This window comes from Amblyomma mixtum, unplaced genomic scaffold (assembly GCF_055824585.1).
Source record: "Amblyomma mixtum isolate Tamu unplaced genomic scaffold, ASM5582458v1 scaffold_13, whole genome shotgun sequence".
In the NCBI taxonomy this organism is placed as follows: Eukaryota; Metazoa; Arthropoda; class Arachnida; order Ixodida; family Ixodidae; genus Amblyomma; species Amblyomma mixtum.
The window spans coordinates 696,928-717,300 of record NW_028317662.1 but is presented as its reverse complement, the minus strand read 5'-3'; the positions used below and the strand labels follow the sequence as shown (position 1 = coordinate 717,300).

Below are 20,373 nucleotides of genomic sequence, written 5' to 3'. Positions count from 1 at the left end.
CTCTGTCTATTTCATAAACTTTATTATAATTTTCCCCAACTGCGTGAGAGCCTAATTTTGCCCCCTTTAAGATCATCGCGACGTTTGTTTAATTGCCGTAGTATTCAACGCATTCATGGTTCAACCAATGCGTTCAATTCCTAGTTCTTGCCAGCGGCCATAGCCGAGTGGAATGTCCTTCCTGACAGTGTTGTGAATGAAGTTAATTCCCTAAAATTTAAACAGATGTTAATTGATTTATTCCCCAAATGATTCCCGTTGAAGGCCCTTTTTCTTTTTATTTTCTTTTTTTTCTTTCTTTTTCTTGTGTTTACCTACTTACTCGCTTGTTTTTATTTTGAAGTGTTCACAGCTGTATCTACATGTGTCTAAGTTTATGTTCCAACTTTGTTCTTTGTTCTTTGTGACTTGATTACTGTTCGACCCCCCCCCCCCCCTTATGTAATGCCCCCTGGGGCCCTTAAGGGTAAATAAATGATGATGATGATGACACATTAACTCAGTGGTATATGCCCGATAGATCCTTAAGATTCCTTAGCTTCTTCGTCTATTTTTGCCAGAAATTACTCTGCGCCGCTTTTTCGCATCTAGGTCATGTCTAGAGCCCAAGTTAACAGTCCCGTATAACTCCAATTTTCCTTCTGTTCGAAATACCCTTAAAGTACAACGTCGTGCTATATTCACATATTACGTTTCGTCGAGTATTTCCCAGGCTTTTGAACACCCCTATAATTATGTTTACTATAATGCAATCACTTACACAATGAACGCAGTGGGGTATCATTGGCATCCCCAATAATAAAAGATATAAAGTCAACAAACACTGTGGTAATATATCCGGGGCTCTACAGCATATATTGAAAGAACCACTGAAGATGAACAAATATTGAGGAGCCCCAAGTCATGAAACTGACTTAACAAACAATTACTATTCAATCTCAAAATTTATCGATGTCAGACGACTTCCTTATTGATCTACCCCTCACCAAGGCCACTGATGTATGGTTTTAGCCCGGTGGCACCTCCGCACACAGCAGCAACAAGGCTCGCACCTGGCTCGACGCCTCGTTTCCGCAAAAGTGGTTAGGACGCCTAGCCACCCTTGAACTACCCTTTGTGGGTTTACGGAAAAGACAAAGTATTCAGCGCACTCAACTCCGCACCGCAAAGCCCGAAATACTAAATGAGGTAGGTCTGCTCCACCATAACTGAGGAGATAATAAAAAATTGAACAAGATGCCGGGGCTGTACCGTTGCGCTAGGCAACCTATTCAAGTGCTTGTTATAAAGGATATCATTCCGAAATGAAAGGGGTTCAGGACAACCTCTGGTCAGTGCTTGTATCACTGGCAGCCAAGCCATCAAACGCGACTATTTTCTTGCTTTGTGTACATGTTACAAGCCACAAGTGACAGGTCAGCAAGGGGCGTCACGCGCCAACTTGCTGACGAAGGTGAAGGAACGATTGCAAACTTATCGGCATACTGCTCTAAGGTTGCCGTCGAGTCACCGCCGAAGCTGATTTGGCTCCCTGGAGCCGTGGTTGAGAGCAGCACAATCTTGGCGCGTGGTTGCGCTAATCAATTGTTTTTATTTTTTTTTATTTTGACGTTTTACTTTAAAAGGGTGGGGACACCAAATTTCGAGGCTATAGAAAGCCTGCTGTGGTATTCCTATGTTTGCAAGGGCACTCGCAGCCAGGTGTTGGGCACAACAAACGTTTAAAAAATATTTTAATTCGGTTCCAAAGATTACCTAAATGGTCAATCTCCATATCTAGACCCATCGCTAGCGCCATCAACGCTGACATCACTAAGCTGGTAGAATAACAATCGTTTTAGTTATGTCATACCAAAATACAGTGACGTACGATGAGCGGGGCACCGCCGCAGCCATGAGGCACGAGGGACGAGCCACGTGAGCGCAGTTGACGCACCAGCAAGCCGTATTTGCTGCGAACTGCCACTCGCTCGTTTAGTTTTTGTCAACGTATAGCCGAACTAGCCATGCATAAAGGCGGGGACACATGTGCAAAAAGTGTGTGCGATTCACCGCGGCGCGCCTTTGCGTAATGCGTCGCAACGTCCGATCGCAGCTCGTCGCCTGCGTCCAGCCCGCTATAGATGTCAACGACGGGCCGCTCAAGGCAAACGCAACGACAGGAAGCCGCAGCCAATGCGACCGCGTGGAGCGGAAGCGTCATGATGACGTAGAGCGCCACCTTGGAGCCGAGCTGGCCTGCAAGCCTTCGTGCCGGCCGCCGGTGTCTGAAAAACGCGATAGTATTCTTTGTGCACCTTCATAGCAAGCCCTGGGATATATGAATATCAAAAATGCATCGTTTCTGACGGTCTTTGGCCAATACCGAGTTGCTGGTAGAAGGGATGACTGCGATACAAGCAAATTTCTTCCCATAGCCGCTTTTGTGCTGCTGCTACCTGGTGCGGTTCGCCTGCCGTCTGCTAACTTCGTTGCTGAAGGCGTCGTAGAAATCGAACATATTTTTTATTATGGGACGAGTTCACAGTAAAGGGGTGCCGAGCGAAGCACCTGTTTGAGCGCTGGCGAGCCCCGCAGCGCCCTCAGATGCGGCGTCGATGCGAAACCAGCTAGGCCTAGTGACGAGTAGGGCAGTCTGGGACCAACGCGCAGTTCGTCGCCCGGCGTTGCCGAAGGCGGTGTCGTTGCCGAAATATCCACTCTAGCACAGGCATGCTGTCGTTGCTCGAATCTAGGAAGCATAATTTTTTGTAGCATGGCTGTTTTGTATTTTCCTGTGCGGACGTGAAGTACGCCGAGCCTGCCGGCCAGCCTGGATCCCGTCTGCCGGCGTTATAATAATGAGCTAAAGAGTGTTCATGACGTAAATAATAAACCCTGGGATAAGAAATGTGAAAAATTTGTAAATTTTTTGAGGATCGCTGAGGTAACAACTGCGATATGTAACAACTTCTTGCCACAACCGCCTCAAAGCTGCCGCTGGCCCGACGTTGGGGTCCGGCTCGCCTGGCGCCCGCTAGCTGTGCTGCCGAAGGCGTCGAGGAAATTGACCATACTATTATTTTATTGCGAGATGATGCCGTTGACACCAGAGTTATATGTGAAAAGTAGGCCTTTTATTATAGCGCAGGCGACTTCTGAAGTGCCGGCCGCTACGGCTACGATGCGAAGCAGGCTATAAGCCGCGCTATGGACCTTGCGACAACCACGGCAGCTGCAGGCAGCCGCAGAGCTCGTCGCCCTGAGAGCCCGCGAGCGGTGCCGTTGCCAAAAGCTCCCAACATAAGCAGGCGTGCTTTGTCGCTACTCGAGTATAGCTGGCAGACCTTCTGATAACAAGGCTGTCTTGTCTTTTCTTGTGATATTTGTACACCATTTCAAGCAGCGCTCAGGCACTGCTGCACGGTGGCGAAGTGCGACACCGGCTGTGGGCAAAGCTTGGGTAGAGCGGCGCAGCGATGCTTACTGGCATTTTGCAAAGTGCTTCGCATCCTCACGCGAACCCGCGAAGGCTAAATTAGCGTGCGATCGTGCGAGAAAAAAAATGTCGATGTCCTTATTGGAATAAAATTTGTCAAAATCTGAGCTGCTGGGACTAGCCATGCCGTTTTTTTTCAGACGCTGGTTAGTACGTGTGTGAGAAAGCAGATGATGCAGCAGTAGGTGCGTCACAACTGTCAAGGCCCACGTGACCAGGTGAAGAAGTTGAGCATCCTAGAAAGTGACGTCACAGTCCAAACTCGGCGTTCAGAAACCGAAACCAAAAATCATTCACCTAAAAATGCGATATTAAATTATTCGCTGTCCATATATGAATCTTCAAGTGTGTATTATGCTTCCTGCAGCAATAAGAAACGTTTGAAACAAAGAAAGCGGCAACCACGAATTTGGTGCCACCACCCCTTTAAAGCTGGAAATTAAAACACAAGTGAGGCTTTCCTTATTACATGTATTGGGATGGCGGTTTCTGAATGTTCTCTCAAACTGTGCAACTGCCATTCGCTTAAGTCAATGTTAATTTAGGTATAAAACATTAATAAATTATTACCTTTAAAACAAAAACTTCCTCTGGTACGCAAGCCGGCTGCCACGAATATTCAACTGCTTTCCGTCACCTGCCTTAACTTTCTTATTGTTTAGGTACCGGCATATGGCGACCAAATTTTGCAAGCCCCTTGTCACCCCTGGAAACAAAAACAACACTGCCGCGAACGAAGTGATTCAATGGCACGCGCCACGTCTCCCGAAGAAGAAGATGCACAGCTCTGCTGCGACGATGTCCGCTACCACCACAGCCGAGGATGACACGACCGAAGCCAACACAAGCGCCTCTTGGAGCAGACGCTCTCGCAGAGGTGGTCACGCCTTGGAGCGGGACCTCCTGGAGGCGATGAACCTCAGCTACAGCGAGCTGCAGCAGCTCTCGGCCTTGAGCGAGGAGGGTCCCAGGGCGCCCTTCAACAGCTTCGAAAGCCTGGGATCGGGCAGCGCTTCTGGGCCGGAATCGCCAACGTCCATCGGCACCCGGCCGTCGAGCATCTGCACCAGGCCCTCCAGCCTCTGCACCTCCGAAAGTAGCGAGGAAAATCCGCGACGCACACCTTCGAAAGGTACGGAATACACCCTTACCCTAGGACACTCAATTGATGCCTATGGGTAAGTGTGTGAATTTGTAGTTAATATATTCGAGGTTTGATCTGGTCTCTTTCTTTACATGGCGTATCACTGATTTTATTGCGGTATGTTAGAACAGGTTTGGACCAGTTTAGCACGCGCTTATTTTGTCTAGTAGGTTTTTAAGGATTGTCTTACGCATACTTTTCTGCTGGTCCTTTTAAGCGTTATATAAAAAAGAGTGCCACCTCTTAATGACAGCCTTAATTTGCCTCACTGACCACAGTGGTGGCCTACTGGTTGAGCATCCGCTCCGCATGCGGGAGAGGTGCGGGGTTCGATCCCCAGTGCCGCCGGGTACCCACCGGTGATACAATGGGTACAAGCTTTTCCTGGCATGGTGCTCGGCAAAAACGGGGAGAAATGCTTGGAAAATGGGGGTTATACACTACCTTGAGCAAACGAAAGTGCCTTCTGCCATGGCGCTCTTTGGCCGCAGACGCTCTTGTGCATTACAATTCACTTACCCATCGTCCGTTTGCCTCACTAGGTAACAAGAGTTTTAGAGGAGAAAACCTACTCTTGAATGCATATGGAACTGTGTTAAACATGTAATTGTGCAACTCTCCAGGGAGTGATTATCTGCTCGGTATCTCTGTTCAAGGACTGCAGAAATATTTATACCTCGAGGTAAAACATGGCGGACACAAAAAAGACGTGATCCTCTAATATTATCTCATCTCCAGTGAATAAGTTTTGTGCCTCCTGCTCGAAAAGACTTCTATTGGCATGCAAAGTTTGCACTAGCTTTTAGCAATAAGTGAGGTGCTCGAAGTGCGAGAAAATCATTCCTTAAGATATTATATGCCTCTCTTTTTTTATCCCAACTGCTAAATTAGTATTTCTATTGAACGAAGGGAGCGCAACAAGCAACTGGACAAATGCAGGCGCTGACTCTGCATCTCTTACTGTTTATATTAGGCTTCTTTGTTAGTAATTGGAAGTGAAACATCAAGGCCTTGCGATGCGCCCATGTATATGAATATCAAGAAAGCGAACGTTTTACTTGGGCGTGTTCTACGTCCTGCTTACGGTGCAGAGCTATTAGCACACTTCGGTAAAGCAGCCTGATAGAGTAAGCTGATATCTAATTATATCCCAATGCAACGCGTGTACTACGCGCGATTTTTCAGCAGAGCACCGTCATACTAAATTAGAAGATCGTTGTATAAACCAACAATCACAAAAACTTAGGCGCGTTTTAGAGCGCAGCTGTTTGGAGCCCGTTTCTGCGTTTCACGGCGTCGCGGCGTCGCCATCGCCGTTGTCCGTTGTAACCAGTAGAGGCCATCTTAGTGGCGCTTTAAGCTGCGAGGCCAATGGAGCGGGAGCTTGGAAACCAAAGGAAATGCGCAGAACTTCCCTCTTGGAACAGCGAACACCGCAATCGTGCTTTAAGCTACATGGCGGTAGTGAGAGATGTGTGCTGCGTGCGTTGGCAATGACCACCTTTTCCCATTTTAAGCAAAGGCAGTGGGCACAACTGGCTCACTGGGTTAGTGGACGCCTCACTCGCACTTTAGGTACGTGGGGTCATGAAAAAGAGATGTGGGCTGCATGCGTTAGTGCTGACAACGGTGAGCGAACTCTCGCGATCAACCATTGACTGCCACTTCCCAGGGTGACAGGGTGGGTGGGGACTTCAATACACATATAAAGAAAAAGAATAATTTCTTACCACTTACGCTGGAGAATATCCCGTTCCTCTCACTCTTAACGCCTCGCACAGCTGTGAAAACTTCGCGAAATACTTCACTTCACTTCACTTTAATACCTTAAAGACCCTCGTTAGAGGGTATTACATAAGGGGTGGGGCACACAGAAATGAAAAACAGAATGACTAACAGATAAGGTGAAAGTTATACAAATATAGGATTATCACTGAGCATAGGTCTCGTCTTTAAGAACCATGCATTAGTGCAGCAAATCTAGCATATATCCATCTATTTCTCCGACCACAAAGCTTCCTTCATGACAATCAAGAACTGATAGTGGAGTGTTTCTTGAAGAAGGAATATGCGTTAAAAATAACGAGTTTTCTGTAATTGTACGTATATGACTTGCTCGTATTATTTGCCTCAATCTATCGAAAAGCTGAAACACCTTACTAGCTGCGCTCAAATTTCGCATTAAGAAGTAAAGTATTGGTCGGCAATTTTTTTAATTAATCACCATCTGAGACGGTTGTCGGTTTGCCATAAGCTCTTGAACCATGAATCCTGGCATCATTTTATAAAAGGGGTGAGATAACAGCAACCGAGGGAAGATATTCTGGTTTAAAGCACCTACGTAGTGCATTTAGCACAACACAGAAGTTAGCCGTATCAACCTAGTGTTCAAAGAGTAACGCTATTGTCAGAGACACCTGTAAAATAACCTCGGGAAAAAAGAACCCAGAAAACGCCAAACGCTTAAGATTTTCATGGCCTTCGATTCTGTACATCTTTACTGCTCAGCAAACTTCTATTTGCTACACCAGCATAAATGACAAAAGAAGATAACCCGCATATGGCACATTCATTTCTGTCCCATCTAGCGACAAGAAACCAACTGCGCTATTCAAAAGTGCTTCTGGCCCATAAGAAAGGCTATCATTTCCCTCTACCCGCAGGTGACCGCGTCCCTACCGAGGTCAGCAGCGAGGCTCCAGCACCTGCTGAGAGTTCCTCCTCATCCGGCGCTTCGGCGCGCTCGCTGGTCTGGGTCGCGGCTCTGTTGGTGGCCTTCATTGCCGCCTTCGTCTACGCGGTCTTCCTCTTCCGCCTGAACAGTATCCCAGCCCCCGAGAGGAAGACAGGGGCGCCGCGGTCGACCAACGAGACGGGCTCCAACACAGGCTGACAACCACGCCCCTAAAAAGCGATATGCTATTAGAACAACACTTTTTACCTTTGCACAAATTGATTGTTTGCGGCTAAGTATATTTTTGAATAGTTATTTCATGTTCTCAAGCGGTGTAATGAATAGAAAATTTTCGAAATATTATGAACTACACCAGCTACACAATATTAGTATTAATATTCTGTGTCCTGTATACTGTTTAATCTTCAAACTCGTCCCCTGCGCTTTTTGCCATATAAATGCCCACTGGCACCTGTTTCGCCCCAGCTCCACTATAACAAATTTGCGTTACTACACATGTAACTACAGTTTCCGAACGCTATCTATATAAACTTATTTCGAATCCCTCCTCCCCGATGTCGTGTCGTTTACATCGGTGTCGTCATCCTCATCTTATCGGCATGCTCGTTCATAGGCGACCGCGGCGATGCATGTGATACAATGTGAACGAAGCCAACAGCCATCGAATGCACGGAGCATAAGAGAATGTTGCTATTATTTTTTTCTGCGGTGTTGATCAGTGAAATAATAGTTATGTAATAATTTTATCACCTATTGATAATCAAGTGCAAAGCAAAAGAAAAATCGCAAGCCGCCAGAGGGATCAGAACCTACGACCTGTAGATTTTAGGTCCGGTCCTCTACCAATTGAGCGATGGCGTCGTCTGTCCATACTTCTGCTTTCTGGGGTATATATACTTCATGTCGCCTAACCGATGGAGTGTTCACCAGGGCCACATCAACCATGACGGCGGAAGCTGTGCGAGAACACCCTTGTGCTACCTCTGGGATCAAGACTGCCCTATCCGAGGCCCTCGTTATGCTACTGCGCAGGCATGAAAAGAGAAATGAGGGGCTGGTTACACGTATTATACAACTGAAATACAGTATCAATCTCCCACTCAACACCACAAATAAAAAAAACTTACAGGACACTCAAGCTTTAGCCTTTAAAAGTAGACCGCGAGAACGTTCTCGTACCGCCGCCGCTAATAGGCAGCGCTGCTATTGCCACGCGGGAGGAGCTCGAGGCGGTATGGTTCCACTTCCTCCGCAAAAGCAGCGCCCTTCGGCGGACTTTGCGGCGGATGGAAACTTCCCGCCAGACAAACGAGACCTAATGTCAAAGTAGTATTGCATCACCACGCAGCGGCACCATCGGCAGCCCCTTTATTTTTCCTCCTATTGGTGATACCTCCACTCTAAGAACTGCTACTCCTCCATTAAGAGTAAAAGAGCCTCGCTACTCCTGCAGGTCTCAATCTACTCTCTCTACAAACTAGAAAGAGTGAAAGGTCCTGTTCACTCCTCTTGACAAAAGAGTAAAATGGCATTTGCGCTCCTGCATACCCCAAGGGAGTTCAGTGCTTGTTTTACTCCTCCGCCAAAGGAATTAACAAACAAATGATAACGTTCATGCGGCTCCACAGGCTGCACAATAGATATCATTGCTCATCGTAGCAAGCAACTCGTATTATTTTCTTATGCCGCAAAGAATAATCTACAGCGAGGACGCGTTGTTCATTTTGCTAAGAGCGCTCGCCATGCATTCCTTCAAACTTGCGTTTAACTGTATTTTCCCGGAAGCACTTACTATATACGTATACGTGAACTACGTATACATACGTATACGTGAACTACGCGAACTAAGGGACTCGCTACTGCAAACGGGCATTGAATGCCCATTCACACTTGCAAGTAGCAAAGGGCATGCGACCAGCAGTCGCTTGCGACCAGGCAGCAGCTCCACGACACCGTTCCTCACACCTACAAGGGTGACCTGCGGGTCGCCTGCTCGTTTGATTCTCACGTGAAATGAGGTCTCGGGAATGACGTCAGTCACGCGCTTTGGCCCAGGCTCCTGTGCCCTCGCGCTCGGTCTTTTAAAGTGGTCTGGTTCCTCGTTATTAGCAGTGTGCTGCTACAACCTGAGCGAAGAGGAGAATATCGTGGCGGTTTTGATGTGCGCCATGGCCATACAATCGTAAGGGCGCGCTAGCTTCTCGGGGCCGGCCTGCCAGCCTGGATGCCGGCTACCGGCATCAGAAAAATGCACTGGTATTGTTTGTTCACGACCAAAGCTCTGGGATAGAGTATTATTAGCCAATGTCGAGTTGTTGGTAGAAGCGATAACAGCCATACAAATTTCCTCCCATAGCCGCTTTGCTGCTGCTCTGGAGTTCGCCTGGCCTCTGTTATAGCTCCGCTCCTGAAGTGGTCGCGGAAACCGAGCATATATTTATTTCCCTATGACGCGGGGTTCAGAGTAAAACGGTGCCGAGGGTAGCACCTAAGTGCTGGCCAGTTTCGAAGCGCATTCATCTACAGCATCTGTGTGAAATCGGCTAGGTTTAACGACAAGGGCAGCCAGCGAGCAGCGCACAGTTCGTCGCCCGGCGCGACCGCGGGCGGCGTCGTTGCCGAAAGCTCGGCTCGCTCATTGATTCGCTCCGTAGCTTGCGAATCGCGCACGCAAGGCTGGAAAATCGAGCAGCGACTGGCCTGCGATTGAGCGAGCCTTTATGCCCACGTTTGAAGCACAGGTAAACAAATTTAGCACACATGTATGCATAGAATATTGGCTGCGTTGCGGCGATTCTTAAGCTCGTCCTCGACGCCATCATCACCGTTCGGGTGGACCCGAGCATATATTTATTTCACTACGAGACATAGTTCACAATAAAACGCACTTACAATGCAAAGAGTGGCACCTCAGCGCTAGCCAGTTTCGAAGCGCTCTCAGCTCTGGCATCGAAGTGAAACTTCCTAGGCTTATCTACGAATACAGCAGCCAGGGAGCAGGCCGAAGCTCGTCGCGCGGCGCGCTCGCGAGCAGCGTCATTCCTGAAAGCTCGGCTCGCTCACAGATTGGCTCAGAAACTTGCGAATTGTATTCGCAAGGCTGGCAAATCGAGCAGCTAGCGGCTGGCCTGCGACTGAGCGCACGATCGCAGTACAGGTGAACAACAATTAGCGCACGAATGCTTGGGACACCGGCTGCGTTGCGGCCACGTTAAGGCGATTCTTAAGCGCGTCCTCGACGCCATCGTCACCGTACGTGACACACAGGCTGAGAACTTGAATTCGAGTACGTACTAAAGTAAGCTGCTCGTATTTCTTGGAACAATCTGAACTCGAAAAGAGAGTTGCTTCTGTCGGCTTCCATGCATGTGGGCTCTTGCTAGTGAAAGTACACTCGAACAGGATGCGGTGAGTGCGGGCCGCTGTTGCATAGAAGCTAAAGTGTGAAGCAAGTATCGTCGTAGTTCCGTAACGCAGTTGATATCACAGTAATCCGCTTGTACGGGTCACATTTAAGCTCTGTTTCATGTAGATCTCCGTCGAGCATGCCAGTGTCGCGTATAGAGTAATGCATCGCAGCTGCTTTTTGTCCTACCGCTCGCGTCGAACATATCCTCGATATGGACCAGTTTGCGATACGGTGCATTTCTTTGCCTTTTTTGTCGCATTTAAGGGATTTTCGCTGCCGTCAATCGAAATTGCATTCCGTCAACAGCGTCGTCTGCGCCGTCGTCTGCTAGGACACCCGGGGATGGGATCACAGGATCGCAGCTTCTACAAACGACATGTCAGCAAAAGTATCTAAAAGCGCTTGGGTATTCGCATTTAATAACGAAATAAAATGAAAAAATATAATTTGTTTTTGTTGCGAACACAATTCAAATATTAGTAATAAAAAAAGCGCATTTGTAGGTTTTTTCAACGAAGGAAAACTGCAGCCGTCGTCACGTTTTGTGTTATTTGGGTTTTCGTAGCATTGTTTGAGTGCTCGTGCGGTGGACGTGTATGAAGAACACAAGTGTGTTTTGGAAACCAACGACTAGAATTACGCCTTGTCAACACTGGTGATTTTGAACGGGTAAAGCCGTGAAGAAAGGTAGCGCTACGACTTCTTGTCATCTGGAGAGGCAACGAAGAAGAATGTGCGGTTTTGCTAAGCCTTGATGAGCCGTCTGAACGGTGAGTCCCGTGTACGTTTCTTTACTTCTGATCTCTATTCGCACGCGTTATTAGTGTGCGCCTATATAGGGATGGCAGTGCAGGCAGTCTGCGTGCGGTTGCCTCAGCTATAATGCGTTAAGGCCGATTCACACGACGGTCCGTTCGTCCGCGGCCCGCGCACTACGTATTCATGCGTCACCACATTGAGAGGCGCGCTGTCGGCCGCGGCAGCGGGCGAACGGACATCGGCCTTTACCAGAAAAGAACGGGCGTATAGGCCGCATGGCAACTGTTGCTCCATAGTCTCTATCTGCGTTTAGTACTCGGGTGCCGCGGTAAATAAAAATGCCACCAGTTATCACAACAGAGTTATGCGGTCGCTTGCTAGCGCTGCGAAAAACAACAGACAATGTTTACTACATTCCAATAGCATAGATTTGTGCTACGTAGGAGAGGATGATGAGCGTGCAGTGCAACGTTAGAGAGCGCTCTTGCTAGGCCAGCTGCGGACAGACAAGGGAACTGACAACGGTCGAGTTGCCTCGCGGCTGGTGCCCGTCGGATTGATTTGTGCTACTTAGAAGATGACGATGAGCGGCAGTGCCGCGCGACAGAGCACTCGCGCTAGGCCAGCTGCCAACAGACAGTGCTCAGTGTGTGTACTCGCCGGATTAGTGCTTACGCCTTAATATTTGTCATACAATTTTTTCGGGGACAATGATCGCGTGTAAAAGACTGGGGCATATCCCTTGCCTAGTCATTTGTAAATTTTTATCTGTGCTTCCCCATGGAACAGAATTTGACACAGTATTATGTCAAAGTTAGATCGTTCTTGCGTCTGCCCTGAGGTGTAGGTGTCGATGCTTCCTCGCCTTCAGATTTTGAGAACTGTTTGGGATGCAACTGCGCACTTATTTAGGATTTCAAGCTTTTTGCTATATCCCTCGTTTGTGCGGCCCGCTTTCAAGTCGTTCGCTATATCGGTGATGGTTTGTTATTGATTTTCACTTTCTCTTATTTATTCTTGGTTGACTGCCACCAGCTGTGCTGCCGGCGATTCTCCGCGCTCGGAACTATTCCCAGGCACGAGACCCTACCCACAGACCTCCCTGCACCACACTCACCAGTTTTCTTCGGTATTTTTTTCCCTTGCTCTTACTTGCATTGCCACTAGGCAGTTTTTATTTCTGTGCAGATTTGTTAAATGCAATACCAATTTTCGTTTCATGCTGTGATGTGAGATAGCGTGCTTCTTGCTAATGAATGCATGCCTTTTCCATCCTCTCGTCATTTGTGCAAAGCAGACGGGTCTACTGGTCGCTGCGTTCAATTTTAAAATACCTTCGGTGCTGCTGCAAAGCACCCTAGTAGTAATAATTAAATCCTGTGCATGCTATATTCGAATAGTTACGCTCTTTTCGTCATGCATAAAAATAGTGGTATTCCAGCCTGCTCATCTTTCTATGCGGTTGTGACAGTCATGTAAATCTACTGAAAAAAATGTATATCGATGCATCACATACAATCTGTTCATTTCTTTTGTCATGGGCCATCTCATTGCTTTTGGTGTTCCTATGTTAATACCTTATTCTAATTTATGAAGCAGTAGACAATTTCTTCTCTGGTCATTCATGTCATTGTTACGGCCACTGACAACAGTTGCTCTGACATATTTATTTGCAGTTGCCAGCTGCCAGTATCTGCTGGGCCATTCGTGCTTCCAGCTTTTGGCTGTGCTATCTCTCCTCAGCTGTTTGTGGTAGGTATTGTTTTCCAGTGATGCATACCTTACCTGCCTATTTAGAAAAATTTCGTAGACATAGGCTCACAGCCGGGTTTAGAAATGCATGCAGAGCTCTACGTGCACTTAGCAGCAGTACCTCCCTGTATAATCACATGAATCTGATCCTGAATTACATGAATGTAATTGCATAATCTGTATGAAATAGTCGCTCATGAAGCTTTTGACTGCTGCTGTTAACATAATGGAGTTTACACTGCTTCAGGTGCAGTGACTATTTCACACATGTTGCCTCTTATGCATATGTGCCCTCTGAAAGGGCGAACATATTCCTTTATCCCTTTAAAAAACATTGTGTTCTATCATGATGCTTTACCGGTATTTCTGGTGTATAGACCAAAATGTCACTCAGTATTGTAGCATGAAGCTGGAACTCAGTCTGTCCAATGTTTTAGAGGTAATATGAAGCGGGAACTGAGTTTGTCCAATGATTTAGGGGTCCTAAAACATTGGACCAACACAGTTCCCACTGGAGTTATTGATCACTTCGCTCTCGCGCTACCATAAGCTTGCCGTCCAGGTTGGACAAATTGGTAGAGCGACTGCTCCAGTGAAGTGGTGGTTCTGAGTTCGAAAACCGGACCAGGACGAATCTTTCTTTAACTACGAAGTTTCTGTGAAAGCTGTATCGCTTTCCTTTGTAGCCATTTGGCTGTGCTCGAGTGGATGTAAATGAGTAATTACTCCTTATTACAGATCTTTTGTAAACGCCAAACTGATTCAGTAGCAACAAATAGTAGAAGGGTAAAAGCATGCTGCTCCCAAAAATTCGTTAAGCATGTTATAAAATGTATGCTGTATTGTTTTAACTGCTGCAAAGAAATAACGGTGATGTTAGATGCCCAGCCCCTATTAGGTAAACATAGCTCGCAATTAACACAGTGGATGGAAAAGAAATATGGACTTCAACCCTCACGATGACCCTCACCCCAGTAAAACAAGAAGCGCCAGTGTTGCCATACTTGAGAGCTTTGCTCTTTAAAGTGCAGTAGACTGCTACTCAAAGTTGACAAAAAAATGCGTCTCGCTTTCTGCATGTGCATTCCACAGTGCTGGTGCCATTTTCACTGGCCATTGACATTCAGTCGCATGATGTGCACCCCGCTCCTCGAGTTGATTTTGTTTGTCTTGTGTACCTGCCGTCAAAATCAGTGCAGGATAATGCTTCCCCAGTTGATCTGCAGTTAACCTTGTCCTTTGCCAGCTGCTGTCACCCTTTCTCCACAGAGAAGGGCGGTGGGAGACCAAGCCAGGTGGAGTTGAAATATTTGACTAGTAGTGGACAGGGCTCCTGCAGTTTGTTGAGGACGCAGGCAAATTGGAGACTTATGGAAGAATTTTTTTACCAGCCAAAAATTACCGACGATTACGTTACTTCCTAATGCGAAATTTGAGCGCAGCAAATAAGCTGTTTCACCTTTTCGATAGATTGAGGCAAAGAAATCGAGCAACACATGTATGCGCTATCACAGAATTTTTTTTTATTTTTCACACGTATTCCTTTAACAAAGACTCCACTAACAGTTCTTGACAGTCATGAAGGAAGCTTTGTGGTCGGAGAAATAGACTGATATATGTTCGACTTGGTACAGCAATGCTTGATTCTCAAAGACGAGATCTATACAAGTGCCTCGCGAGGGTGTCACAGCCGTGGGACGCGTTACGAGCGAGAGGAACGGGATGTGCTCCCGCATAAGTGTTAGGAAATTGCTGTTTGTCTTTATGTCAACATTAAAGTCCCCCGCTACTAACATCAGCTGTACGCCTTGCTTGACGGTAAATTGATTTTTTGAGGAAAGGAAATGTATCTCTCTCGCATATCTGGGTGGACACCTGCACCTCGCCGTAAGAGAAAGGGGGAAGATGGGAGTGAACGAAGACGCCGTATTAGCTAGACGCGCCTTTGTTCATTCCAAACCATTCAGCTGGCATTACGGAGTGGCTAGCGTGCTCGTATCGCACTCCGGAGACCCGGGTTCGATTCCCCAACTCGACCAATTTCGTTCTCGGTTTTATTGATTTATGCGGTCTAACTAGAAAGGTTAATTAGGCTATTTCATATTTATATTCATGTATTTCTATCCATCGTGTTCTGTCATTAACCTGTCAATTGTTGGAACTGTCTAGGATCTTCGACACAACGTATATGAAACGAGCAACGTCTTACTGAGTGGGGAAGTGCGTGGTGGTGGAGGGAACGCGGCTTCGTACTTATCTGTTTTTTTCAGCAGCGTCTCCTTCCGCGGACGCTGTTGTCGCTGCGGCGCGCGTCTTTCTTTTCTTTTCTTCTGACCTCTTCATTCTCCTGTATATTAATTAGGCTAATTGATTAATTAAGCAATTAACTAAACTCAGTGCAACTTAGTTGCAGCATCACTATACGATCCCTTTGATTGGTTGCATGGTTACTAGCCAAAGTACAATTGGCCCCATTTGAAATTCGCGCACTGTGACGTCACGAGCATTTCGACCAATTGAAAAGCGTGACATTGGGGGCGGAGCTGGTTACGAGGCCGACGTCGACGCGAACCCCAGGAACGGACGCCAAAGAGCTGCGCTCTAAAAAGACACATACACAAGAGAGAACCGCACAGGACAAGGGCTGGTAAAAGCCGTAGTCCTCTGTGGTTCTCTCTTGTGTATGCGTGTACCTTGGCGGGTAAAAAAATTCCTCCGTAAGTCTCCAATTTGCCGGTGTCCTCCACAGATTGGAGGATCCCTGTCTGTTACTAGTCAAATTTCACTACTCCACCTGGATTGGACTCCCACTGCCCTTCTCAAACTTTTGAAATCCTGTTGCCCTAGCAGATCATCAGCTGTCGGTTGTATTACTTTCGCTTCAGTGAAATTTGATATGTAGCGGACAGGGATCCTAGAATTTGTGGAGTACACAGGCAAACTGGAGACTTATAGAATTTTTTTACCAGCCAAGGAAGACGCATACACAAGGTTCGTTGTCTGTGTTTCACAACTGAAAGTTCTAAATGCGTGCAAAATTGTATCGTGCATCCGCACGTAATTTGAAAACTCAATTTTTGCAGCGTTAGGTTTTCGGAATTGGAGCTGTAGCATTGCCGCCACAGAATCCCGCTCGTTAACAAAGCGCACACTTGTTTGCTAGGTATATATTCGGTATACTGCAACCAGTACACGTCACTGTTTGGAAGGTTCTGTTGCGAAATTTCTGATTGTGCAAGGTAGCTTTTCTTTTAAATTCAAGCGCTCTCTATTTGCTTTTTCTGTGCATATTCATCGGTCGTTTCAATTCGTAAGCGTTGGTGCTGCAAGACATGCATACGGAAGCTATGTTTGTGCACAAAGCTCCTGAATTTTTGAAAGCGCAGCTCTGACAGTTCTCGTTGTCATAAATAAGTACAAAGCAGCCTAATCTTTTTGGACACACCATTTCATGCTCTTAGCTGTTTCTGAGAAACAGGCTGCCTTTTTTTCTGTTTTTGGTGTGAAACATTCCTAACAACTTCTTTCTTTCTGCATGCACAGATAGCCTATGCATACACGGGCAGCTTGATTGCAATATTTAGGGCAATATTTAGAACAGGTGCAGTGAGCCTTGGTGCATGTGGACAGAAATAAAGCTAGGGTGGGGTGGGGTATTTTCGCACAGGGTAATGTTATGCGGAGGGTTTGGCGTATTGAAACCGAGTCTTTCTGAGCTCTTATTAGACGTCCCAGCACCAGGACAGTAGTTGAGGCTTTTCTTCTTTGTTGTCTAGTCAATGGTTTCCATCACATAAAATAGCCTTAATTCTAGCTATCCCGTGGCCGTCTAACAGAACGATGCAGATATACTGAAGTGATCGGTGTTGCATAAAAGTAGTGAGAACATTGCAAATGCAAGACAACTTCATTTGTTTGCAGTGCTTAACGTGGCAGTCATAGAGAATTACACATTACATTTGCAAATCTAAATTGTGCATAATAGTATGGACTGGCACGTAATGTGCGAAGTAATCACAGTTGTCTCGTTCATGCCAAATGCTAGTGTCAAACATTGTCAGTATTGCATATTTATAAAGAGCAGACATGCTGCGCCGAACTTGTCGTTGGATAGATTTTATTACTATGAAAGCAAAAAGTTTACACATGGCTGTCGTGTTCTTGCGTGGGAAGTAGTATTACCTTAAATGAGTATAAACACCTAATTTTTGGTTATGTGTGTTCTTTGTAGCGATGTGCTGGGCATTCGTATACATAGAATTGTTGCATAGTATTCGTCTCCAATCGCTAAATAATTACAACCAGATTTCTTTTCATCCCTGTTTCAATAGCATAGCAATTGCTATGACATCAATGTTCAGTATAGGTTATGGAAGGCACAAAAAAGCTACGATATCGCTACTTCATCGTTTTAATTAGTTACAATGCTAAAGCCAGCCTGCCTTAAGAGTCGGAATCACAATGAATGACGAAGCCGCAATTATATTGCAGTTTTCCTCATGCCTCCCCTGGCTTATACTGACCTTTGATGCCATTGCCATTGCTCAGTTTTTAAAAGTGAAGCAGGAGAGAGAAGATATTTAATTACAAATTATTTAGCAGTCATAGGCGAATACTGTGTGGTTATCCGTGCATAGTAATGCTTTACGCATCATTAAAAACAAAAAAAATGTGCAACTGAAATTTGCTCGGCTGCTGACCCAAAAGACACGGGTTCGATCCCGGCCGCGGCGGCTGGAATTTCTTTGGAGGAGAAATTCTAGAGGCCCGTGTATTGTGCGATGTCAGTGCACGTTAAAGAACCCCAGGTGGTCGAAATTTCCGGAGCCCTCCACTACGGCGTCTCTCATAGCCTGGGTCGCTTTGGGACGTTAAACACCATAAACCAACCCAAACCAAACTGAAATTTGTTGTCTGCCTCTTTGAGATGAAAAATTTTGAATTTTTCCTTTCTATTTTAGAGCATGAAATTCAGTTAATGGTATCTGAGAAACAGGAATTGCAACAGCCATTTCTCTTCAGCAAGAAAACTGTCATTGGTTTAAGTGTTTCCCCGATTCAAGGTTACCCTATATTTTAAACTGCACAATGTATTATGTGACAAGAAACCGTCAAGCACAATAGGTGTGGTTTTAGAAATGACTGGAAGTGATAAGGGAATACATTTACTTAGAGCAGGTAGTGACAGCTGATCCGGATCATGAAGGTTAATAACTAGAGGAATATGAATGGGGTGGAGTGCATATGGCAGGTTCTCTCAGATCATGAATGGCAGTTTTTCAATACCCCTCAAGAGAAAAGGATACAACAGCTGTATCCTACCGGAATTCACCTATGGGGCAGAAACGTGGAGGCTAACGAAGAGGGTTCAGCTTAAGTTAAGGACAACGCAACAAGCTATGGAAATAAAAATGATAGGCGTAACGTTAAGAGATCGGAAGCGGACGGAGTGGGTGAGAGAACAAACGCGGGTTGAAAACATCCTAGTCGAAATCAGGAGAAAAAAGGGTGCTTGGGCAGGGCATGTAAGACGAAGGCAAGATAATCGCTGGTCCTTAAGGGTAACGGAGTGGATTCCAAGAGAAGGCAAGCGTAGCAGGAAGCAGCAAAAAGTTCCATGGGCGGAGGTTTGCAGGAACACGGTGGACATAGCTGGCAAAGGACAGGGTTAATTGCAGAACATGGGAGAGGCCTTTGCCTTGCAGTGGGCGTAGTCAGGCTGATCATGATACTTGCAGAAGAGCTTGCTCATGTTAAAAGTTTCATTTGGTAAATATGTGCTTGTTCTACATGCACACAGCTTTTGAAAGGACTAGTATAGTGATAACTGTATTGGGCTTCATAAAATTGTAGCTCTGAATGAAGGTTTGCAATGAAAGGTGTCTGCACTTGGTCACAATATAGGTACACAGTAGTGGCGACATGACACACACGATCAGTACATTCTAGTTGTATTCTTTCTTTTTTTTCATGGGGTTATATGCAGGATAGTATGAAAAGGGCATTGGAATTGACTCTTACTTGCATTATTTTCATTCATGTTGGCAGGCACCCGGAGAAATGCACGCATAGCCAAAGCTCCTTCACTCAGCCGAGCAAGCTACGGCATCATCCAGCATCTTAGTTTCTTTTGAGCGCTTATAGCTCACTGCGGTGGATTTGGTAGATGGGTTTACTTTGCTTTTGGCAGTTTTCTTGGCATTTAATGTCAAGTAAACCCCAAAAACAAAGCGGGCTTGTCTGCTGCTTGAGACACTAATGGGGCTTGATCCTAGCGAGCGCCTCCCGAGCGTGTTTTGGGCAGCCACAGCAATCACAGCAATGACTTGAGAAATAAAAGTTATCAGTGTTGTACATTTGTGTCATTATTTCTTGAACCATTGTTATTCCCAACGCAGACAGAGCACCATACTAATGTGCAAACTGTAGTGTAGCCATAAAGTAGTTGTATGAGCAAAAATTATTCTACTCAAAGATTATATTCCCTGTTGCTCATTACTCTTTTGTAGATGTAACGCAGGTGGATCCTGCAAAACATATGACCAACTTGCTCTGAAGAATATGTGAAATAAGAAAATTAGAAGGATACATTGAAAACACGTGAAACTCCTTTTGAAGGAGTAAAATAAGATCTGGGCTGATACTCCTTGAAGGAGTATAGTCACTCTAACAAACGGAGTCCTGGAACTCTGCCTGAAAGAGTAGTAGGATGCTGTTTCAATGTGGTAGCTTTAGTCCCTCGGAGGAGTGCCTGTACTCTATTGCAGGAGTAGTACAGTACTCCTTGAGTAGGTGTTGGATCACTCTTTGTCCAGAGGGAGTAATTTTATTCTGGAAAAAGGAGTGGAATATGGGACAAGCGAATACTCCTTCAAAGTGTGTTCTGGGCACTCCTCTGCACTCCTTTAGTTCTAAGAGTGTGAATCATTAATCCTTGCTGCTTGCGCCTTGTATATGCAACGTTTAATCGATTACTCCCCTCCCTCGACATTGGATGCATTTCACCGCATGCCTTCTTGCACTTTAATATGTGGCTGCTCGTCACGGTGCATTATACATCACAGCTAAATATGGTAATTTTTTTCAAAATGAAGCCAATTTGTCTGGTAACCAATAGACACTAAAAAATTGGAGGG

The 20,373-nt window shown here is 46.0% G+C and overlaps 1 protein-coding gene and 1 long non-coding RNA gene across 2 annotated transcripts; both read left to right on the top strand.

Moving 5' to 3' along the window:
* Positions 1 to 4,276: 4,276 nt before the first annotated feature.
* Positions 4,277 to 7,515, top strand: LOC149324840 (uncharacterized). The gene is made up of 2 exons (XM_089565234.1): positions 4,277 to 4,610; positions 7,286 to 7,515. Exons 1-2 carry the CDS (start codon positions 4,277 to 4,279, stop codon positions 7,513 to 7,515), a joined length of 564 nt encoding a protein of 187 aa, XP_089421360.1.
* A 4,959-nt stretch (positions 7,516 to 12,474) lies between these two features.
* LOC149324839 (uncharacterized) lies at positions 12,475 to 19,532 on the top strand. Its single transcript, XR_016286649.1, has 3 exons — positions 12,475 to 12,614; positions 13,162 to 13,237; positions 19,286 to 19,532. It is a non-coding gene; the product is annotated as an uncharacterized LOC149324839 (long non-coding RNA).
* The last annotated feature ends 841 nt before the right edge of the window (positions 19,533 to 20,373 follow it).